Source organism: Arvicola amphibius, chromosome 6 (assembly GCF_903992535.2).
Source record: "Arvicola amphibius chromosome 6, mArvAmp1.2, whole genome shotgun sequence".
NCBI lineage: Eukaryota > Metazoa > Chordata > Mammalia > Rodentia > Cricetidae > Arvicola > Arvicola amphibius.
The window spans coordinates 16,056,746-16,081,298 of NC_052052.2; the positions used below are offsets into that span (position 1 = coordinate 16,056,746).

At 52.1% G+C, this 24,553-nt stretch overlaps 1 protein-coding gene across 1 annotated transcript in view; it reads left to right on the forward strand.

The window, feature by feature from the left end:
- Positions 1 to 24,553, forward strand: part of Ephb2 (EPH receptor B2) — a 117,326-nt gene that overhangs the window by 86,427 nt on the left and 6,346 nt on the right. The window contains exons 5-9 of the mRNA XM_038333342.1: positions 5,878 to 6,002; positions 13,406 to 13,568; positions 15,640 to 15,748; positions 16,538 to 16,602; positions 24,135 to 24,257. Coding sequence (XP_038189270.1) covers positions 5,878 to 6,002; positions 13,406 to 13,568; positions 15,640 to 15,748; positions 16,538 to 16,602; positions 24,135 to 24,257 — 585 coding nt within the window. The remainder of the gene's footprint in view (positions 1 to 5,877; positions 6,003 to 13,405; positions 13,569 to 15,639; positions 15,749 to 16,537; positions 16,603 to 24,134; positions 24,258 to 24,553) is intronic.

Genomic DNA, 24,553 nt, shown 5'->3' on the forward strand with positions numbered 1-24,553 from the left:
TTTTGAGGCTATGCAGCTCTCTGCAGCTCAGCAGGGAAATGTCCCTTGCTGCTGGGGCTGTGGGATCAGCTGAGTTTTTAATCTTTATTTTTGCACCAAACCCAGGACCACATAAATGTCAGGTTTGCACTCTACCACCCAACTATATACCTTTTCCCTTCTAATTTTGAAGTGGAGTCTCACTGATTTGCCCAGGATGGTCTAAAACTCATTCTGTACCCCCACATAGACCTTGAATTTGAGATCGTCCTCCCTCAGCTTCTTGAGTAGCTAATTAGAGCCCCTGGACCACCAGACCCAGCTTCTGGCCCTTGTTTATTGAGAGTGTGCAGAATTCTGATTCTTTCAGGCATGGCTCGATTTCCTTCAGCTATGAGCCACCCTGTGCCACTGAGGCCCCCTCAAGTCCATGCCAAGAACCCCTGGTAGCTCTCATTCACCCATAGGGTGCCAGTTTTTTCAGCCTCCCAAATTCTTGAGCGTCCCACTGGGAAAACCCCACTCTTTTAAGTTGGGACTCAATGCGGGTAATACACGAAATCTCCCAGCTTAAGGATCTCCTTGCCACATAAGGGACCACATTCCCCAAGATAGGAATGTAGACATCTTTTGGGTCATGGGCCTGCTCGTCACAGCAGGTAACCAGGGTTCATATTGAAATGCCCCACATTACAGGGTCCCTCGTTCATCTCATGCATATCTCTTGTTACATAGAGGGAAACTGAGGCTCAGAGAGATTCCTGATTGGCTTCTCAGGATCCCACGGGGGTCCTTAGCAGAGCAGGTGCCCTACCCAGGTCTGCGTCCATGACACCCTGCCACGTGGCTCCCTTGACGAAAGACTTTGAACTCTCCAAAGCCCTTTTCATCCCCGTACTCCTCTGATCCCGGTGCCCTGCTGGGTCTGGGCACACAATGCCTTCTGCTCTGGAACTGATAAGAACTTGTCTTCACCCTCTTCTCTCCCTGGGAGGCAGAGAGGATCAGAGAACTCCGAGCAGGGACCTGGGGAAAGAGGAGAGAGAGGAGAGAGAGAGAGGGCGAGGGAGACCGCATCCTGCGCTCTGATCCTTTGGAGGTGGGAGGCAGTGCTGACTGAAGGTGCCATCGACGACAGGCTCGCTGCATGGTGCAGGAGGGATATAGGACAGGCCGGATGACAAAGCGGGGGACAGAAGAGAAGCAACATGCAGCGAGTTTGCCCATGGCGGTCTCCGTCCTGGTGGAGGTGTGCTCGTGTTTGCGTCCACCTGCTCCAGGGCCCTGTGGGTATTGTTAGGGTTCGGCTCCCTGTGTGGCGGTGAGAGCTGTCCATTAGTCTGCAGTGGCTCCAGCCGCTAACACAGCATTTCTCAACCTTTGGGTCGTGACCCCTCTTGGGTCGCCTGGGACCATAGGAAAACATAGATAGGTACATGATGATTCATAACAGTAGCAAAATTAAAGTTAAAAAGTAACAAGTAATTTTATGGTTGGGGGCCACCACAGCATGAGGAACTGTATTAAAGGGTCATAGCATTAGGAAGGTTGAGAACCACTGCCCTAGCAGGTTGTCCTGGGTGGGTACAAACTCCTGGCAGACACAGGGAGCTGAGACAGCAGCCAGATAGACACACAGGGGTCTTTTCAAGTCATGTTTGCCTATGTCCCATTGGCCAAAGGAAGTCATATAGCCAGTCTCAGAATCAGAGAAAGAACCCTGAAGGGGCTGGAGAGATGGCTCAGAGGTTAAGAGAACTGCTGTTTCAGAGGTCCTGAGTTCAATTCCCAGCAACCACATGATCGCTCACACCCATCTATAATGAGATCTGGTGTCCAAAACACTATATACATAATAAATAAATTTAAAAATCTTTAAAAAATAAAAAAAGAACCCTGAAAAGTGACCGACAGAGGGGTATAGTTCTAGAAGGACAATCGATACAGCCAGTGAGAATGGAGGTGTTCTTTCTCTGATTTATAACGAATATTGGAAAATAGGAAATGCGGAGTCATCGGGTCCCAGACTCCTCAACACATCTTATCCCTATGGGCCACACTGGCTGCAGTCTCTCCAGCTGTCACACACATGTCCCAGGTACGAGGATAATGTGAGTTAGGAGGAGATTGCTTTCCTTGTTAAGTGACTTCCTTCGAGTTTTGTGTAAGAGTTCAGCTTATATCCACTGGCAAGCACACATGGTCATGCAGGCTAGGAGAGAGGTTGGGGAAATGTAGTCTTTTAATTGGGCACAGTGCGCTTGGCTAAGAACTTGAATTTCGTTCTTGTCAGAGAGATTGACTATTGGGAAGGCAGCAGGAAGTGTCGAAGGAAAGGAGCCTGGGTGGAAAGAGTGGTAGCTTGCCTGCAGACACCCTACCTTCTTTTCTCCTTCCCTCTCTCCCTTCCTCCCTCCTTTCCTCCCTCCCTCCCTCGCTGACTCCTACCAAGTAAATACCATTGAAGCACCTCCTCTGAGCCACACACTGTTCCAGGCACTGGTGGCAGAGGACTGAATGCGTATCAGATGGAGAAGAGAGACAGTCAGGCATGGTGTCTCTGAACAGATGACATCTGGTTGGAGACCTGAATGAAGATGAGGGCCACTGACCTCGGGAAGGAGGAAGGGGAGAGGTTTTCAGGCAAAAAGGCAAGAGCCAAGACCCAGAGGGGAAGGAGCTCAGTATATTTGAGAACATGAAGAGACAGAATGGATGGCACTTGAGAGAGAGATGAGGAAGAGGAGGTACCAGGCAGGGCCTCCATGGGAGGGCGGGACATCTGTGGAGCCATTCATGAGAACAAGGGCAGCAGATGGTTCTAAGAGGAACTATAAGCCTACCTGGGTCTGGGGTGGGGGCCTCGGACCGCCCAGTGTGTGTCTACCTCTCCCCGTGGTGCCTTAGCTCGCTGATTCTTCTCACCTGGTCATGGATTCCTTCACCCTCAGTGCTCTGAGATGCTGAGTCACAGGAAGTGAGGTGTGACGTGACTAGTCAGCATTCCTGCCTCCCATTTCTATGACCTCTGCTGGCATCTAGAACTAAAAGCTGGCCCTCCACTTAGTCTGTGGGGACCACCTTGTAGGCTCTCCTCATCTGCCCTCAGAAATCCCTCATCAGTCCCATCATGCCTTAGGGAAGAAACAGAATTCAGCTGGCCTAAGCCCCTGCCAGGGATGGCTTTCCCCACTCCTCCCAGGTCTTGCTAGAGGCCAGCAGGCCCCCTGACCACCTGCTGTAGGAGAGCTGGCTGAACGACTTCCCCCACCCCCTCAGGCCACGGGCCTCTTCTGTGTTCTGCCCCCTGGGGCTCCATCTCCTGGCAAGGGTCACAGGGCACCGCTGACCTCATAGCCTGCTGGCATGCCCGGCTGATAATTGAAAATACCAGAATTCCCTGATGTCCAACTTCCAGGGTAACCTGACCCAGGGTGGGCGCGGCGGCAGGAGGGGCCCCCAGACAGCTTCCAGCCTGTCCCTTTTCTCACTTCTAATCCTTGGATTCGGAGAGAGAGGCCAGCCCCCTGGCCTGCCTTGATCATCTTCCCAGCAGATGCCGCCTCCTCTCCATGCCTGGGTCACGGGGCTTAGGGGCTCAGAGCCCAGGATCTGCCTGAAACCCAAGCCTGCTGCGACCCAGACCCCTCAAGCCTGTGGTACCCGCCATGCCTGGGGGGGGTGGGGGGCAGATTGGCTTTGAGTCTACAGTCTGGAGCTTGAGGTGTCCTCACAAGCCCTTGCAGGCTTCCCTCGTCTGCCTGTCTCACTGGAGGGAGGAATCTGGGATCCATTGCTTGCTATGCGTGCCCTTGGGCATGTTTCTTCACCCCCCCACCCCCCGACTTCATTTCCTCCTCTGATGAGTGGGTATAATAATGCCCAACTCATAGACGATTATGCGTGTTAACTGAGTTAGCCGATGAAAAATGACCGTGTGGGTGTGGGTAACCAAGACCTCCTCTGGGTGGGCATCATGGGCTCACAGGGTCCCCAAGAAAGTGAGCAGAGTGGCCAGAGGAGCAGGCAGTCACACCTGCTTTTAGGACAAGGCTAGACTCTGAAGGCTGGGCCCACTTCAGCAGCATGGGTCCCACCCCTTTAGAGAGGCCACTTTGTGGCTTGCAGCTGAAGGGACTGTGGAGAGAGTGCAGCCTGGGCATCGTCTGTGAAAGGTGACCTGATGACTGGACCCTGTGCCCCTCCAGGGCTCAGCGGCTAGGGACCCACCTCCTGCTGTGTGACCTTGGGCAGACCACGCCTCCTCTCTGAGCAGGCTCTGTCTCCTAGCAAAGTCAGTTTCACCTGGCTGCAGCTTAGGAGTCAGGGTTCGAAGGTTTTGCAAGGTCAACATCCGGGGGTGGGTAGGCAGTGTGAGGCATATCCAGGACTCCCCGTTACACTGGCACGAGCTAAAAAGAGGGGTAAGCAATGGGACCCATTCTACCACTCGGCCTTGCAGTCGGGAATAAACTGGAGGTTCCAGAAGCAGCAGCTGGGGGCCCTGACTCCAGTCTGGGTTCTCTGGTTCCTCTTTATAGAACCTCGTGTGGTGCTGGCCTAGGGGACGGGCAGGGGAGCTCACCGGGGGCAGAAAGGGGCAGAAAGAAGCACATTTTCTCCCGTGAGTCTGTATAGCTCTGGCTGGCCGGGTGGAAAGGCTTCCCTCAGGCAGGATCCTAGCATTCCCGGGAGTTCTTACCTTCGCAGCCTTCACACACGCATCCCTTCCATATTTATAGTGACCCTACTGCATACGGCAGGGGTGTGGAAGCTGAGGCTCCTAGAGGTGAAAGACCCTGCCCAGGCCACAGGTCAGCGAGTGGTGGGGGAGTGAGCAGATCCCGAGTCTGTACTGGGGACTCAGTCACACTGGCCTCCAGGCTGAGGGGTCTGGGGAAACAGGAAGAGTGCTGGAGCTCTCTACTGGAGCTGCCGGATCGTAAATCCAGCAGCCGGGCCAGAGGACAGTCTGGGGGAGACAAGGCAGAATGGAAATAGCTAAATCAGCTCCAATGTCAGAGTCCCCGAGCTCCCAAAGGACTAAGCCGGGCTGATGCCCAGTACAGCCAAAACCCTGGGAAACGAGGTAGGACCTGGGAGAAGTGTTAGCATCCGTGGTCAAGAATCTCTTTGTTAGCCAGGATGGGAAACCTGCCCATCACAGCACCAGGAAAGAGATTAGGAAGCATTTCCTCTGCCCTGTGAGACCTCAGTCCCCCGTGGGTCCACAAACCCAGGCCAGAGAGGCACTTTGGAACCCAGGCGTGGATGGGCCCCCTCTAGGAAGAGCAGGGCTCTGAAGATCTCCCGCCCTGGTCCCCACTACTATGTACCCCCTTCCAAAGGGTCACTGTGACACACTGCAGGCGCAGTGTGCCCTGGTGGAAGAGGCAAGAACCAAACTAGAGTGCTGGATCAGAGAATGGCAATGACGTGAGCTCGGTGCCTGGCTTTCTTGACGTCTTTGTTTCCATACATACAAAAGGAAGAAACGGGACTAAATACTTTGTGACAGTCCTTCCAGCACTGAGCACAGCCCACTCCACATTCCCCCCTTGCTGAGAACACACAGGTTGCTGGTGGGCTGGGGTTTGTAGGTTGACTATTTGATGGACTTGGTTGAGTAAGGTTCTTGCGGCAAGCACCTGACTGGTTCAACATGTATGACACATTGGCAGTTAGTGTGTTTACTGTACCGCCTCTAGTTCTGGCAAACTGTCACCGCAGTCCGGCACCCCCTATCGGTCCTTTCTCTGGTCCCTGACCCCCACCGCCCTGCTTTCTGCCCCCCTCCTTCTCACTGGTCTCACAGTTCCCTATCTACCCAGTCCCTTCTCGGGTAAGCCACACTTCCTCGTGCCTATTTTGACCCCTGACCTCTGACCTCTCTTACAGCACCGTCGGCTGTGTCCATCATGCATCAGGTGAGCCGCACCGTGGACAGCATCACCCTGTCGTGGTCCCAGCCAGACCAGCCCAACGGTGTGATCTTGGATTACGAACTACAATATTACGAGAAGGTATCCGTGTCCCCCCCTGACTCCCCAAGAGTTCCTCTCCCAATCTCAGCCTAGAGCCCCGCCCACGCCAGCCTCAGGATCAGACTACCTGGCTCTTTATTGCCTCTACTGCCCCTGCTCTGAAGTCTTGGGCAGGGACTTGTCCTCTCTGAGTCTCGCTGTTCTGGTCCAGGGGACCAGCTAACTATCTGAATGACATGCCACACTCGATCCTTTTGCTATCAAGACCTCTTTGGACTTGACCTCCAGAGACCTGAGGTGTAATAAACTGTTTTAAACAAACAAACAACAAAAAAAGTAACAGAAAAAAGTATTTAATGATAATAACTGGGCTTCACCTACTAAAAGCGCCTGTGTAGGGGTATACCCCTAGAGACTACAAGGGCCTCTGGGAAAGGTGGACTCCTGTTCAAACTAAGGTATCAGTGACGAATAGGAGATCCGCAGTTGAGGGTGCGCCCACAGTGAGCCGACAGCGGACAAGAGGGTTCTTCCTAGAGGCTGAGAGAAGGAAGCTGCACTTCCTCTAAGCCACTCTGGGTCTGCTGTGGTGCTGTCTGCACCTAGGCACCTTGGCCTGGCTGGCTGGGGAGATCTCTCCCTGACCCTTTAGAGTAGACCTCACTCCTGTTTCAGGGACCTGTGGCTGGAAGCCACGCACTCACGGAAGACTAATCAGCCAGAACCCATTCGAATCCTCAGGCAGGCGTCCTTTCTCCTCTGAGCTTTCATTTCCACATGGATGGTTCGGAGAGAAGTCTGGCACTCCACGGGGACCATGAGGAGAAAGGGAGGGGGCAGGAACTAGCGCCAGGCACATCCCTGGCCTCCCTGCTCCCCTGCTCTGCCTCCTAATACTTCAGGGCAGTACCACATGGGACCAGAGAGTGTGAGGGCCACACACTACGGGGCTGAAAGAGTGGACATAACGGTTGGCCTCCCATACAGATAAACACCAGAGGCCCCGTGACCTGCTCCTTTGACTGGTAACCTCTCTTCCTTGTGTCCAGAGAGACCACAAGGACCCCAGGGAAAGGAGACATAGACGACGTAGACTTCTGTTCAGACTAAGGTGTCAGTGACTGATAGGAAGTCCTTCGTTGGGGGTGAGCCCACAGGGAGCAAGAAATGGATGGGGAGTCGTACCATCAAGGCTCAGAGAAACAGCTGGAGACAGTGACAGTTGAGTCCACTGGAGCCCACTTTCTGAGACCTCACCTTAGCCCTAGCACCCCATCAGCTTCTGGGGTAGCTGATACCTTCTGTCACACACTAGCCTGGCCTCTCATTCAAGTGCTTCTAGTCACTGGCTTCTTCGCATGTCCAGGAGGTCAGAGGCCACCTCTCTCTGGCCTGTATCACCTTCTCCCCAGAGCCCTGAACCAGAAGCTGACAGACAGATCGATGGGTTGAGTGAAGTATGAACCCATCATCACTATGCCCAGTCACTGCAACCAGCTGAGAGACCTGCACACCCCTGATTCCCACCTCTCCCCCTCACCCCAGCTTCTGACCTCTCCGTCACGTCCTTCCCCCTCTGGTCTCTCATATCTGCCTGTCAACATCTTTGGGGGGAACCACAGAAGCACTGCCGTCCCTACCGTCGGCGACCATCTTCCCACAGTCTTTGCCTCTTCTCTGGGAAGCCTGCATGCTGGCAGCAGGGGCCCTGGTCTCCCTAGGGTGTGAATGATGAATGAGAACATTGTGTGGGTGAAGCAGAGAGTGAGGGACGGAATCTGTGAATGAAACAAGAACCAGAGGCAGGCTGGCTGCTTGGGCCAGTCACTTCCTGCCCCTCGCCATCCTGACCAGTCCCAGTTTGTCCTCTGGTGTCTCAGCACAAACGTCTTGGCCTTCCCTGGGAAGCCTTCACATCCTGTCAAGACCAGGGCCAACATTGGACCTTCTCTCCACCCCCTTCTGATGATGGCACTGAGCACCTACTGAACTCAGCGAGGGTGAGACTTTAGCTCTGCTGCATCCCACCGCCTAGCACACAGTAGGTGCTCCGCGGGCGCTTGCTGGATGTGTTGGGGAAGGGGCCACTGAGGGGCCTGAGTGTCTCTACTGAAAAAAGCAGTCCTGCATCTCACTGGGTCCTGAAGTACTTTGAAGGGGTGGCCAGCTTGGGGAACTGGTCCGGGAAACTTTGCCTTGCAAGGGCCAGTGTCTCTGCTCCCTCCAGCAGGGCAACTTAGCAACTAATTTTTCTTTGAAAGAAAAGAAAGAAAAAGGGGGGAAACTAATTAAGAAGCTTTGTGATTAAATGAAACTGGAAGTATTTTTCCCCAAAGATCAGAGCGGAAATGAGGAATCCCAGTGCAGTCCCGACTGCGACCCATTTCCTATCGCAACAGGCACGCCTGGGAGCCTGGCAGCGGTGTGAGCTGGGGTACCACTGCTCTACTTTCTTGGGGGCTAGATGGCTCCACAGCAGCCAAGTGGCCACCTACCCACTTCTCATAGTCCTCGCTGTGTGCAGGGCATACCACACCATCACCACAGTCATCCTCAGGCCCTAAAGGAAGGAGAAACTGAGCCATAGAGACACGATGACCTGTCAACACTCCATGCTGAGTGGCAGAGAAAGGATTGGGCCTCGATCTTTCTCAGTCTCCCTGGTGCTCCTGCCTCCCAGTTTTCTCTCAAGGTCACTTCTGAGGTGACCAGTGACATGTATATAGGCCCAGGTCCCCTTCTGTCAGCCCCTCTGCTCAGAGCCTGGGGTGTATGTGCCATCAAAGGACAGCCACTGGGCCATTTGACTTCCACTGTCACCAACTGATTCTGGCTGCAGAGGACTTCGCCGTCTGGGAAAGAACAAAGGCTGAGACACTAATAGTCATGTGGGGTGTCCGCCTCAGAAAGGCCAGCAAAGGCCTCAGGGGTGAGAGGTATCTGAGAGTGGCCCACAGTCTTGGCATGAGTGAGGGAGGCCTGTATCCTGGACATTTGAGCTGAGGCTTGAAAGCTGAGAGAATTTCACAGAGGGACGGCGTGATGAAGGCAGTTATTCAGACAGCCGGCGCAGCAGGCTCAAAGGCCCTGGGGCAGAGCCGAGCAGCTGCATTAGGAGAACAGAGAAATGATCTCAGATCTCAACAAGAACAACACGGCTGGAGAGAGAGCACACGCCACAGGGGAGCGGTTGGAGAGGGAGGCCGGCTGGGGTGTGTCCTGCCTTCCAGGCCTGGTGAGTCTGGATTTGATTTAGGGTGTGATAGAAGGTTCTGGAATGCTGGGATCTGACTCCGGTTGTGTTAAAGATCTATCCATCCACTGTGTGGAGAATAGAATAGCATGGGGGAGGGGGGACTCAGAGATGTTTGAGACACCCAGTGAGAAACAGTGACTGCTTGAGTTGGGAGAAGGCTGGCAGCAGAGTCGGTGAGAGATGGCAGGTTTAGACATTTGAATGCCCAGGTCCCCAGGGACATGACAGCTGGGGATGGTGCTGCTTCCAGGGGCAGGGGATTTGCCAAGGAGACTTAGGATACCCTGAAGCATGTGCCAGGGTCAGTAGAAGCAGAGGGTGCAGCCCGGGATCATTCAGGACCCAAGGGGAGGCAGGAGTAACTCATGGTGGTATCAGGGCAGCAAGATCAACTTCTGCTCTGATGTCCAGCCTTCTAGCGTCACCTGGGAAGGGCGGCCAGGTTGCAATAGTGAGATGTATAACTGGCAAGCTGTGGTATCTAGGATCTGCCCTGTGCCCACAATCTATTCCTTTCTGGAAGGCTCCAGAACTTTGTAGAACAAACACTGGGCCTCCCCCCAGCAGAGGTCCACCCCTACCTTCCCCACTCCTCTGTCTCCAGAAAGGCTCTTTAGGAATGACAGTAACTCTCGGGTCTCTTTAGCTTGACATCTCTCCTGATCCGCTGGGACCTGCTGCCTTCCCGTTGCCTGAGGCCGCTGGGTAAATGGGCAGCAGGCTCACTGCAGACCGCGCATTTCCATCCGTCCAGTGTCCCTGGGGAGGTGGCCTCCTTTAGCAGCTTTCCAGAGCCCATGGGTTTGTGCTCTCCACAGCTGGGAGCAGAGTCCCTGGACGATGCAGGGGCCCTGACATCTGTGTCAGTGTCAGTCAATGAAAATGTCCAGTCAGTAGCTAAGAGGTGAGCACTCCAGACAGTGAACAAGGATGGAGGACGGGATGAACTGTAGCGGTCCAGCTGGGTTTGGTGAAATGGAACAGGATCTGTCCAGAGAAGTCTGAGCATCACTCATCTCAGCCTTCCTTTACCTATTTTGTGAACGTCAGCAAGGATATGCTCGCTAACGGCAGCGTTGATGACAGTGGCCTTGAGAGCTGACATTTATAGAGTTACTGTTGCACAGTGACCATATCTGCGTGCTAAAAGCTCTAGCCATATTCTGTGGGATCTCCACAGTCACGTGAAGGTTAACCCACTGCTGTTACCTTCCTTCACAAATGAGACGGCCAAGGCTGCAGAAAAGCAGCCATGGTGGCGCATGCCTGTAATCCCAACACTCTGGAGGTAGAAGAGGCAGAGGGATCAGGAGTTCGAGGTCACATTCTCAGATATATAGTGAACGCAGCCTGGGCTGTGTGAGTCTGGCTCAACAAAATGGAAAGGAGGGAGAGATAGAAAGGGAGGGAGGAAACAAGCAAGCAGGCTGGCTGGCTGGGGCCTGGTTCTGTCTAGTGGCCCTGGTAGGCTTCCCTGCATTTCTCCCATCACCCGGTAATACCCAGCCAATGGTACTGCAGAGACAAGGCTAGACCAATACAGTCTGCCTGGCATCTCCATAAGCCATGTGCTTCCTGATCTATGCTAGAGGCTTGGTATTTATTGCCCCATTTTCTGGATTGGCACACCAAGACTCAGGGAAGCAAAGGGTCCATCCTGAGAAGACACTGTAACTAGAGGAGAAACTTGGTATTTAAAACAGCATCTGGTACCATCTCCATCCTGTGCCTGGCTTTAGGGATGCAATCTGGTTCCTTACTGACCGCCCCCTGGGGGAACCTGTGACGCCAAGATTACTTCTCTTGTCCTCATATCATCAGGAATTCAAACCCCAAGTGTCCCTAAAGTGGCGCCCACCCAGAATGTGAACGCCAACCTTTGTGCTGGAGCAGATATCATGTTGCACAGCGGCACCTACTGGTCAGTCTTGGAATTGCGTCCTAGGTTGGCCATGCATGTCCAAAAGAAGCACCTACTGTGTACTGAGAAGGGAATCTAGAGATAAACTGTGTGGCCCTTGCCTTCGGGAAACCCACATGCTCAGAGAACATAGGCACGTGCATTAGAACAATAGAAGAGGTTTTGCACCCACTACTTCCTTCTGGGACATCCAAAAGGTCCCCATCAGAGTTAGCATTTGTGCTGAGCCTTGAATGATGAGCTGGGAGCAGCTGGATGGAGGAAGAAAGAACACTTGAGATTAGGGAACCTGGTCAAGAGCTTAGTGTCCAAGGAAGTGGGGGGTCACCTGATAAAACCCAGTAGGGGGTGTGCGTCTTGGTGGTAGAACATACTCCTAACCTGTCTAAGGCTCTGAGCCCCATCCACAGAAATAAATAAAAATTTGGGGCCAAAGATTAAATTTGAATGAAGGAAATTTTAATGTATGCCCCCAAAATAGAGCATAGGGTATAGTTATATTACAATACAGAGGCTGAAGAGACTGTTCATTTGGTAAAGTGCTTGCCATGCAAGCTTGTGGACCTGAGTTCAGTTCCCAGCATCTGTGTTAAAACAATCAAAAACAAAAAAACAGGCACAATTATATGGGACACATACATGACCCACCTACCTGTGTGGCCGGGTGTCTTTGTCTTAGATCAAGATCCAGAGCTGCGGCCGGGCGGTGGTGGCGCACGCCTTTAATCCCAGCACTCGGGAGGCAGAGGCAGGCGGATCTCTGAGTTCGAGGCCAGCCTGGTCTACAAGAGCTAGTTCCAGGACAGGCTCTAGAAACTACAGGGAAACCCTGTCTCGAAAAACAAAAAAAAAAAAGACCCAGAGCTGCCTTTCAGCTTCCCCTTCTTTGAGAGGCTGAATCCCCAGGCATCTGTTCTAGTTGGAGCTCTGAGGCTGGGGATTACCCCTCAGCCTCCTACGGGACCCTAGCACCCAGCCAAGGCCCCGTATAAGGAAGGTGCTTGGGGAAGGTGTGTCAGGCAACTGGCAGATGTGTAAGTAAGTGTGCACCACGTGAGTCTAGCCCTGCCACATCTGCAATCCCACCGCTCAGCTGGATCTATGTCCTGTTCTCAGGTTGCCTGGGGCAACACCCAGGAATTCAGAATGGTGGTCTGGGAATGTTACATCTCATGTACTCAAAGTCCTGGGCAATAGAAGTGTCTCCATGTGGAGCCCAATTTGGAGCCCCACAGCAGCCACTAGCCAGCACGTGTGAACTTGAATGTTATTGTCCCTCTCCAAGCCTTGATCTTACCTCCCCCTAGGGTGCTAAGACCAAGCAGGGGATCTTCTGCAAAACCCTCAAGGCACAGGATGGAGGGCTACAGGGTGTGGATCAGCTGCTATAGTGCCTACCTGAAATATAAAGAACCCACATAAAACCAGGCATGGTGCTGCACACCCATAAACCCAGCACTTGGGAGGTTGAAGTAGGAAGATCAAAGTCAGCCATCCTCTACTACATGTTCAGCTCAGAGCTAGCCTGGGCTACATGAGGCCCTGTCTCAAAACAAACAAAAAGGCCCAGGGCAGAGTCAGATGCAGAAGTGGTGAATGGGTCTCTACCCTACAGTTTTCAAGAACTTAGTCTAGTCTTTAGAGTTTGTACACAGTGGCCACTCAGCCTATGTGTATTAGTCAGCTCTTGCTGGGATAATGCTGCAAAACAAGCAGTCCCACAAACACCATGGCATACAACAAGAAGTGGCTACTTTTCTTCCTCATAGCTTTGCATCTCTGAGTTAAATGGCCCTTTCAGCTTAGAGTTGGGTCAGGGTCTCCACACAGTTCTTGTTCTGGAACCAGCACAATTCTCTGGTTCTGGAACCTGGTTCAAGCCCCTCTTCTGGCAGATGGTGGGATCATGGAAGCCGAGCCAGACCATCAGACACATGCAAAGTCTGCACCATGCCCATTTCATGCCTACTAGAGTGTTCACATGGCCAAAGCAGGTCACCTGTCCAGATCCAAGACAGAAAGATCATATGACTACTTCCATGAGAAGCATTCTTTCTTAACTCATTTATTTTAGCTTTTAATTGTTTTTTTTTTTTTGAGCTATATATGTTTCTCTGCTCTCCGTGGGAAGCATTCTTGAGTTACTCAGCACAGGCATGACTGGGTAAACCTACCACCGGAGAGGGCCTGCCCCAGGGAGCAGCAGAAGACGGTAGGCTCCATACGCTCCTGCTCTCTCTAACCGTCTTCTCTGTTCCCCAGCAGGAGCTCAGTGAGTACAACGCCACAGCCATAAAAAGCCCCACCAACACGGTCACCGTGCAGGGCCTCAAAGCCGGCGCCATCTATGTCTTCCAGGTGCGGGCACGCACCGTTGCAGGCTATGGGCGCTACAGCGGCAAGATGTACTTCCAAACCATGACAGAAGGTGAGTCGAGAGCACCAAGCACTAGCCCCCCAATCAATGAGCAAAGGCACAAATGTAAGACGCCATTCCTAGGAAGCCTGTGCCAACCAGAAAGCAGCTACCTCTCTCACTCCCAGATGTGAACCTCTGTGCATGGCACAAACTGCGCGGCTAGCCATAGAGCCTGCAGTTCTGTGGCCCACAAAGGTCCCTACTTCTCCGTTACCACAGATCAGCAAGACTCTTTCATCTTCTGGGATGCTTAATCCATGCTATCCTTTTCTTTCCCAGCTCTGGATTTTTATCTATAAACCAAAGGAGCATTGTGCTTAGTTGAGATAGTAAACATCATGCCCATTTCCAATTCCAGCAAGTTGCAATGAGACTGAGAATTCCAAAACCCCATCTAAGCTCAACAGAAAGAAGTGCTGGAATGAATTAGTCATGTCTGTCCTGGACAAAGGAATGGGTCTATGTGCTATGTTTGTTTTCCAATCTTGGTTTATATGGTTTCTGAGTACCTTCTCTGCTTTAATAATCTTGAGGAATAGTAGATTATAAAGGGGTGGACTTCTGAAGCAAGACAGATGGGAGCCCACTTCTGGCTTGGCCCTAACTGTGTAGCTGAAAACAAGTCCCCTAACCTCTCCTGGCCCTCTCTTTTTGTCCATAAGAGATGATAACTATGTTACCATCATCATCAAGAACATCAAACGTATATAAGTCTCAGGGACCTAGCTTAGAATTGGTTTGAGGACACAGATATTAAGCATAGTATACTTTCCATGGGCCTGTCACCAGCCAACCAAGTTCCAGGACACATTCTTATAGTTAGATTCCAGTGTCGCGTCTTAGCTTCCAGCCTTAGAGCATGGGCATTGGCTGTCATCTGGCTAAACCTTTCAGAGGCTCTTGGATGACTCGAACTTCCTGTCCTGCTATAGAGCCTTTCCCCTATGTTCACCTGTCTTCCAACACTTGCCTCCTCTGCCCTCTGCCCTTTCCTCACCAGTGGCCCCTCTGTGTCAGATGAGCTCACTGGCCAGGCACTGGGCACCATTCCAAGACCCCTTTATTAACTCCACAATTCTGTTCCAGGGTCCTGCTGTATGCCAGGCCATGTGCAGGCACTGAGAGCCCAAAATGACCTCACCCCCTGACCTTGACAACTCCTCTTCTTAATAATACCGTGGAGGAGGGTGCTGGGGTAGCTGGCACCCGCCCAACTGATGCCAAGTGCATCTGTGCACTGTCAGTCACATCCCAGCCTCGGGGCCGGCAGCTGAGCTCACATGCTGGCTTTGACCTCTTCTTTCCTGGATAGCCTCAAGCCCATTCTGACCTCCACAAGCTTGGTTTCCTCAAGCATGAGAAACCACTGTAGGGAGCGTATCAGGGCTGTTAAGGACGTCTCTGTGAGTGACCACTGTAGCGGGGGGTGGGGGGAGTATCACAGGGCTGTTACGGACGTCTCTGTGAGTGACCACTGTAGCGGGGGGGGGGGGGGGAGGGGGATATCACAGGGCTGTTACGGACGTCTCTGTGAGTGACCACTGTAGCGGGGGGGAGGGGTATCACAGGGCTGTTACGGAAGTCTCTGTGAGTGACCACTGTAGGGGGCGTATCACAGGAGGACAGGGCTGTTATGGACGTCTCTGTGAGTGACCCTGCAAACAGTAATAGGAGTCCAAGCTGGCTGAGTGTTCACTGTGAGCCAAGGATTGTCAGAGATTTACCCATAGTCCTATGGGATGAGAACTATCAGTCTCCCTGTTACTCAGCTAGTAGACTGCTTGCCCGGAGTGGTCAGGATTCCTGCCCAGGGAGCTGGGTCCCAGCCATTCTTGCTTATTACCATGTCAGCGTGGGAGTGCAGGGGTCCCTGTGCCTACTCTAGATGAGGAGGTGAGGATTGAAGCCTGTCATAGGCTTATTCTTTCTCACGTCTCATTTCCTGCTCAGTATGAGGCAGTTGCTCGATTAGAAGCAAGAGGGGAGTCTTGGGGGTCACCTCAGAGACCGTCATGGTGGAGGGTGGAGGCAGGGTCAGGTCCCCGACCAGACGGAAATAACCACTGCACTGTCTCTGCAGCCGAGTACCAGACCAGCATCAAGGAGAAGCTGCCCCTCATCGTCGGCTCCTCCGCTGCTGGCTTAGTCTTCCTCATCGCTGTGGTCGTCATTGCCATCGTATGTAACAGGTGGGTGGCAGCTTCTGGGCCTGGTCTTCAGCCGTAGTTGGGAGCAAATGGGGACTTCCTGTCAGCCACAGGTGGCAGGGAGGGGCTTCAGTAGGCCAGGATACTTTAGGTGACCGCCGACCGTCCATATAGTAGCATCAGGTGCTGTCCAGACAAGTAGATGGGACAGGGTTGTACACGGAGGCACTTCAGCAGTGAGGACCATTTCAGAGCAGTGGACAAGATGCTGGCAGGAAGCTTGGGGTGGTGGGGACGGTGAAGGAAGATGCCATTCATTGTCCCAGGCAGAAGCTGAAGTGCTGAAAAGATGGAGGGGCTGGGCACGGGTGGGGATGGCAAGGCAGAGACAGGAGGGAGGAGCCAATCCCTGATGGCCATAGGATGCAAAGATGCTTCCTGCTTAAAGAGATCCCCCTAACCCCACTTCCCAGCCGAGGACCAGAGTAAGCTCAGGCAGACAGGAGGACAGACAGACAGACAGACAGACAGAGCTCCTGATTTTAGTGGCGTCAGAAGCCACAACCAGAATCTGAGGACTTCGCGTCTGCCTTGAAGGGACTTGGCTGCAGAAAAGACGGGGTACAGAGTGAGCCTGGGTCTGAGGAGGGAGAAATGGGAAGGGGAAGAGGGGCGAGGTAAAGGCAGACAAAGGACAGGCCTAGACACCACTACCTCCAGCAAGGAAGTGGCCTTAAAGGCTTGCCCACCCTCTCTCCCTATCACCTACTGTGGCTCCCACCCCCCCGGGTGCCTCCAGGTGGCTCCAGCCCTTTGCTCTTGTTCCAGAAGACGGGGGTTTGAGCGCGCCGACTCAGAGTACACCGACAAGCTGCAGCACTACACCAGTGGCCACAGTACGTACCCGCCCTGGGGCCCTCCTCTGCCATTTCCATGGAGACCCCGCCAGCTGCTGCTGCCCCTCCTCCTCTCCTCATTCTTCTCCTTCAAGATTTACTCGTGTTTAAATACGTATGCGTGTGCATGAGTATATGCGTCTGCGTGAGTGTATGAGCCATGGAGGGGTGGGGTGTCTGTGGGATATACACCTACCTATGCCCACACAGAGGACATCACATCCCTTGGAACTAGAGTGACAGGTGCTTGTGGGACGCCTGGCTTGTTACATGGGTGCTGGGATCCGAACTCCAGTCCTCATGATGTGTAGCAAGTACTCTTAACCCCTGCCCCCTCTAAGGCCAAGGAGGTCCTGGATGTGCCAGGCTGCCTCTGACTTTTTGGCTTTTGCAGCTGCCGTTCCGTGTGCACTTCCTGTGATGACCCCATCATGCGCCACCACCATCTTTCCCTTACTCCATCCATTCTGATCTTAGCCCTAACCTGAGCCAGTACCACCCATCTTACCAGGGAGACTGTCCTAACTCTTGCCTGCTCTCCCTGTGGATGGAGCAGGTCTTCTCCAGATCTGAACTTGTCTCCCTGGCACTAACAGGTCACCCGGTACATAGTGGTACCACACTCATGAGTGAGCTATGTGGGGAGAGGGACCCAGAGCTGAAGGGGGTGTATGGGCTTAAATGGGGGGTTAAGCGAGGGCCTTATTGAGGGTGTTTCATTTGAGCAAAGACACAAAGGGATTAGGAGAATGGGCTGCTCAGCTATCTCCAGGGAAGAGCATAATAGGCCAGGGAACTAGCCAGCGAGAAAGCTGCAGGCCAGGGGGATAGCCAGTGAAAACACTGCAGGGCAAGGGGATAGCCAGTGAGAACACTGCAGGGCAGGGGGATAGCCAGTGAGAACACTGCAGGCCAGGGGGATAGCCAGTGAGAACACTGCAGGCCAGGGGGATAGCCAGTGAAAACACTGCAGGGCAGGGGGATAGCCAGTGAGAACACTGCAGGGCAGGGGGATAGCCAATGAGAACACTGCAGAGCAGGGGGATAGCCAGTGAGAACACTGCAGGGCAGGGGAATAGCCAGTGAGAACACTGCAGGGTAGGGGGATAGCCAGTGAGAACACTGCAGGGCAGGGGAATAGCCAGTGAGAACACTGCAGGGCAGGGGGTTAGCCAGAAGCTTGTAGGTAAAGCAGGCTTGGCTAGAATGGAGTGAGGGTAGGAATGGGGGTGAGAGTGATTGTCAATCATGTAGAACTTTGGCTTCTCCTCTAAGTGAAGTGGGAAGCTCCAGCAAGTTCCGAGCTGGGGACTGACTTTCTGTTACAGTCCCAGCAAAGGCTGTTGGCTGTTGACTGTCCTGGAAGTCACTCTTGTAGACCAGGCTGGCTTTGAACTCACAGAGATCCACCTGCCTCTGCCTCCTGAGTGCTGGGATTAAAGGCGTGCGCCACCACCGCCTGGCTTGAAAATTTTAAAATAGACCCCAGGATTTATTCAGAGATCAATATTCTTTTATACTGAGTTTTTGTTCCCTGCCCTGAACTCTCAGAGCTGTGTCCCGGATCCCCTGTCCCACCCCTACAACCCTATACAGCCAAGGTAAAGGAGAATGTGGAGAGGAGAATGTGTGACTGGCTCGGGGTCACCAATGCAGACTCAGATTTCCCAGCCATCAGCATGTGCTGAGTGGGGACCAAACTCTGGGGTGTCTGGATGCGGAGCCAGGGGAGCTAACCTTATTTCTCATCTCTGCTCTGCCACTGGCCAGCTGGTTGACCTGGGGTAAAACACCGAGCCTCTCTAAGCCTTGGTATACTTCTATAGACCATAGAAAAAGTGATGGGTCCTGGGGATGAATCCGTGGATCTTAGCATAATAATAGTGTCCTTATAATAGTAACATTTAATAAAAGCCAAGTCTACTTTACATGAGGCAACAATTATTTGTTGCTTTCTGTTTGCCAAATGCTCTGCTAAGTCCTTTAGAAAATTTCTCCGGGGGCTATGGAAAAGGCTCAGTAAGTACGTGTAATGAGACATGAGAACCTGATTTGATCCCCAGAGCCTGTGGGGGAAAAGAGCCAAGCATGGTGGTACCTGATTGTAATCCCAGCACTTGGGGGGGGGAGGTGAATTTCTGGAGCTCACTGGTCGGTCAGCCAGCCTAGTCTAACCTGCACATTCCAATGAGGAACTCTGTCTCAAAAACCCAAGGTGGGTGGTTCTTGAGAAACGAAGGTTTCCTCTGGTTGTCCTCTGGTGTGTGCACATCAAAGGCATGAGCCACCACTGCCTGGCTGAAATTGCTATTTTTGTAAGTCAGACACAGGCAGATACTAACACTGATAGTATTTTACCTGGCAGGATCATTCAAAGGGATGACTGGTTTAAAACTGCCAGCTTTATAGAACAGATAAATCTCCGCTGAATGTGTATGCAGCAAGTGTCTATTAAGTATCTGCTGTATACTGCCTTCACACTCATGGTCAAGCAAAAACACTACAGCAAGGGCTTCTAACCTGGGATTAGACCGTGGGAGCTTGCCATGGACCGTGAACTCCAGTATTGCAGTATGGAATATGGGAGTATACACAACCGTGGGAATCCTTCTCCAAGGGGCAGAACTGTGTGTGGAGTTCATCAGATTCTCAAAGGTGTTCATGACCCTAAATGAGAAGACGGTTCATAAGTGAAACACCGGGATTCATTGAGTGTCTGCTATATACCAGTCCTGGGAATTGAGCTGGAACAAGACAGAATTGCCTCTGCCTTCCTGGCAGAGAGGAGAGAAGGTAAAATGCTCTAGGCACCAGAGAGTTCCAGAAAGGGGATGCAGGGAGCTGTGGGTGTGGGTGTTTGGAAGTTGTGGACCAGGATAAAAAAGTCACACACACTGGGGTCATAGATTGACAGTGGAGAAAGGGCTGTGATACCTAAGGATAGCCACAGCCCCTTCTGAAGACGTCCAGTCAGGCTTCAAAGAGGAGATGGAGCTCGATATGGTCTCAGGGAGGAAGAGGAGCTGCCCTGAGGGGGTAAGAACAGCATGACTTCAGAAGCAAGAAGCGCTGAGATGTGCCTGGAGCCCCTAGGAAAGGACCTGTATTAGCTAGTGCCATGAGTCTGCTGTCTGCTGCTGTACAAAACACCTGAGGCTACATCGGGTGTAAAGAAAGGAGGTTAATCAAGCTCTCAATCCATTGTTCTGCTGAAGGCCCTGTGGTGGGCAGAGGGTGGAGGGTTTCGTGGCAGGAGCCTGTGTGACAGGGAGAAGCCACATAGACAGACCGGTAGGAGGACTGGGTTTGTTCTTTAATCCCTTAGAAGAACTAACTAGTCTCCCTGGCCCCACAAACCTGTCTCCATTCCTCCCCAGGGTTGTGCTCTGGTAACTTGTCTCTTAAAGGGCCCACCACCTCACACGCCATGCTGAAAACTAAGCCGCATACATATAGAACTGCTAAGGAACAGACATTATCCAAACCTGAGCAGAGGGCTGCGTGTGAGGCCAGTCATGAGTGGCTTGCAGCGCCAGGCAAAGGTGCTTGCCTTTGTCGTCCCGTTCTCCCACCCCCCCACCCCCGCCCCGCTATCCTGACATGCTTCCCGCTAAGGCTGGGATGGCCTCTGGCTGCTGCCCATAAAGATGCTGACATTTGCCGAGAGTCTCCTTTGCTCCTGGAGTGACCTCATTCCTGCCCTCCCTGCCCAGCTGGCCTGTCAGAAAGGATCTCTATGAGTTGTGCTAAACCTCAAGAAGCTGAAAGCCAGGTGCCATGACCCATAGTATTGAGTCTGAGCGAAAAAGGGCTTCTCCTGGCCCTGAGGAGGCTGACTTGGAAGGAAGGAGATGCGTCTCATATGCCAGGTTAGGGGAGCCTGTGCCAGGGCCAGCAGGAGTGAGAATTGTGACAAAGAACTATCCTGGAGGCTGGAGCAGTGGCTTAGCAGTTAAGAGCACCGGCTGCCCTTGCGAGGGCTCAGGTTGTGCAGTACCCACATAGCAGCTCAAACTGTAACTCCAATTCCAGGGATCCAACGCCCTCTTCTGGCTTCCATTGGCACTGCATACGTGGGGTGCACAAACTTACATGCAGGTCCAAAACACTCATACCTATTAAATAATGTTTTTAGTAAAACAGAGCCATCCTTGAGGTCTGGGCATCTATAGCTCTGTCGTAGAGCATTTGCTGAGCATGTACAAGGCCCTGGGTTCAATCCCCAGTCCCATAAATGTAAGAGAATCAACCTTGGGACTGGAGAGATGTCTCAGCAGTTATGAGCACTTGCTGCTCCTCCAGACGTCCAGGAGTTCAGTTTCCAGTACCCACATCAGGTGACTCACAACTGTCTGTAACTCCAGCTCCAAGGAATACAATACCTCTGGCATCTGCAGGCACATGCACTCGTGTGCACGTGCCATATTTGGATGCACCCACTGACATGTAATTAAAGATAATAAGTACCTTTTAAAAATTAAGAAGAAAAATAATCACACCTGTGCTCAAATCTGAATGTCCTGGGGCCACCCCCCCGAGATACGCAGCCTTGGCCTGAGTGCTTGACTTCATGGAGCTGAAGTTCTGTCTCCCAGCTCCTGAGAGGATGGGGGGGGAGCCTGGCACAGTGTCAGGCTCAGATAAAGGCTCAGCGAGTGACAGCTGCGGCTACTATAATTCGTCTTTGTCGCCTGGATCCTCGGCTCTCCAGACTTGGAGCATCTATTGTGTGCAGAGTTCTGAGACGTGTGCCAGGGAGAGAGCAATGAGATGAGAGCCTGTGCCCAGCTCTCCTCCCAGGCCCTCACTCTTGGCTGGTGCTTCTTATTGTCTTCATGAAATCTTGGGCTCCTATACAACTCTACTGAAAGTTTTGTAGCATATGGCCAGAAGAACACTGTGTGTATGTGTGCATATGCATTGGGGTATGTGCCCATGAGTGCAGGTGCCTGTGGAGGCCAGAAGAGGGCACCAGATTCCCTGGAGCTGGAGATATGAATGGTTATGAGCTACCCAACATGGGTGCTAGAAACCAAACTCAGGTCCCCTGCAAGAGCAGTGTGCACCCGCAACTGCTGAGCCATCTCTGCAGTCCCATAAGTTTCTTATTTAAAAATGGTGTATGTATGTGTGTGTAATGTGCATGTGTGTAAATGCAGGCACACACATGGCACAGTGTATATATAGAGGATGGAGAATAACCTTAGATGTTGGGCTTTGTTTTCTACTTTGAAGCAATCTCTTGTTTTTCCACGGCATGCTCCACCCTAGTTAACCCCTGAGCTTCCAGGGAGTTTCCTGTCCCTTCCTGTCCCTTCCTGTCCCTTCCTGCCGTCTCCTTATAGAAGTGCTGGGATCCAGCACTTGTACCCACTGAGCCACCTCCCCGTCCCCATTTATAACATTCTGCAGCCGAAAAATCTAGACATGTATACTCAGTGATGGATTTTTCAAGATATTTTATTTTTGTTATATTTTTTTACCCAAACTCTGGACTTCGTACATTTCTTTTTTAAAACAATGTGGCTCAGTTCTATCCTTCAGTTTTTATTTGTTATTATGGTGTGTATGTGGATGACTATGTTTAAGCCTTATATATGTATATATGTGCACATATGTACGTGTGGAGATCAGAGGGCGAGGTTTTGGCATCAGCTCTGTCTTCCCACCTCACCAAGGCAGGACCTCTCATGTTGCTCCCACCATGCTGCAGACTCCACAAACTTCCAGGCTATTCCCTTTTCTCTACCGCCTGTCTCTCTTTGGGAACACTGGAATTAGTGGTGTTTACCACCATGTCTGGCTTTTTGTTTTTACTTTCTTAGCATCGTTTCCAGAAATTAAACTCTGGTTGTCACGCTCATGCAGCAAGCAGTTTTACCCACTGAGTGAGTCATCTTGCCAACTCATGAATTACTATTTTAACTCAAAAACAAGTTAGTAATAATTATACTTTATTCCTGGGGGTCTTTGGGCATCTAAAAACTTATCCAGGGGCTGCCAAAAGGCTCATAGACTCAATTTGTAACCCCCGACTGAAAGGGCCAGGTTGGAACATGTATGCACACATGAATGTGCATGCACCACACAAACATACACACACAGTCACAAACATAGCCAATGTATTAGAGCTAGGGCTGGCCATATGCTGAGATGTTTCGTCTTTATGGGTCTCTTCTAGTGCTCCATCCTGCATCCCTGGTATAAAATCAGTGAGCATGTCTGAGTGCCAATAAAACTTTACTGGTCACACAAGCAGAAGGGCCTAGACTCCCAGATTCATGGGCTGTCTGAAGTAGAAGCAGAGAACAGTCATCATGTGGTTCTAGGGTCACACAGCTGAGCTGGGTTGGTGGCCTATGGGGAGGACTCAGGGGCCCCAGCTTCTGAGTCCTAGAACAGCTGCCTGTAGTGACACAGCTTCCAGCACGGAGGAGAATGAGAGTGGGGAGCTGGGAGCCCAGAAGGCCTGGGTGTCGGGATACCAAGTTGGACGGGGAAGAAAGACTGCTCACCCTCCTTCCATCACAGCAGTTCAGTGACTCATCGCGGGTCAGAAGGGGACTTTGCTGTCCAGACTGTTGAGATTCTCTCTCTGAATCCACACGTAAACATTGACAGCAGATCAGGAATGAAATGAGAGTGTCCTGGATCTGGCTTCAGGCTGCTCACCAAGGAATCCAGGGATCCAGAAAGGCTTGAGCCTCAGCTAGTGAGGATACAGGAGTGTAGGATACTCAAGATGTGGTGAGTGAGCCACCCACAGGCTCATGGACCTGGCTGCAAGTGTGTATGTGCGTGCGCGCGTGAATGTGCGTGTTTGTGTATTGTGGTATACTTGTTAATATGAGCATGTGTGCTTGTTCGTATAGATGTACGCATGTTTGTGAGTGCTAAGGTTAGTGTCAAGTTTTCTATCTTTATTTGGGGGGACAGGGTCTCACTGAAACTGAAGCTCATCAGTTTGACTAAGTTAACTGCTACTGAGCTTCAGGGATCCACCCACCTCCATCCACATGCCCCAAACCCCAATGCTGGGATTACATGGTCATATTCCTGCCCTGGCTTTAATGTGGGTACCAGAGTTCTGAACTCAGGTCCTTGTGCTTGAGCGGTAGGCTCATCACTGACTGAGCCATCTTCCAAGCCCTCTTTTCGTCTACAACTTCTTCTTTCTTGTCCTTGCACCTGGATTCTGTATCACAGGAAACCTATCCAGCCTTTTATTCTATGCCGTTATCAAAACCAGACACCGCTAGTCAATCCCAAAGTCTTTTAGCTGCTCCAGAAAGCTATTAGTGATCTGTGATCTTGGAACAAGACTAGAACCTGTTTGTCACTTTTCTGATCTCCATCCCCACCCCCCACCTTTCTACTTGCTGCCCATCAACTCAGTGAGACCTAGATGGGTCAGGTGAACTCAGAAGAGGGCTATATAGGAGCATCCTTGCCCTGGGGTGACTGCCTGCCATTTTCCCATGTGTGTACCTCTGGAGCCTACCCATGTAACCCAGCCTGGTCTTGTCCCCCAGTGACCCCAGGCATGAAGATCTATATTGACCCTTTCACCTATGAAGACCCTAATGAGGCAGTGCGGGAGTTTGCCAAGGAAATTGACATCTCCTGTGTCAAGATTGAGCAGGTGATCGGAGCAGGTAGGTAGCAAATGCCTCAAGGTACCATGGCTTTGGCCGTGGGTGGACGATTGCAGTGTAACCCTGAAACTGATGATAAGTTGAAGATCAAGGGCCACAGAGGACCCTCAGAGGTCATCCTGTAAAATCACCATAGGCATAGAGGGGAAACTGAGGCTGGCATGAGGCACAGCAAGTTGGAGGTTATACTTGATCTAGAGCCTAGCTCTGTCCTTTTCACCATGATCTTGTCCCCAGCTCCTCAAGTCTCCTCATGTCCTCATCCTGATACCTCAGGGCAGCCATGAAGGACCCAC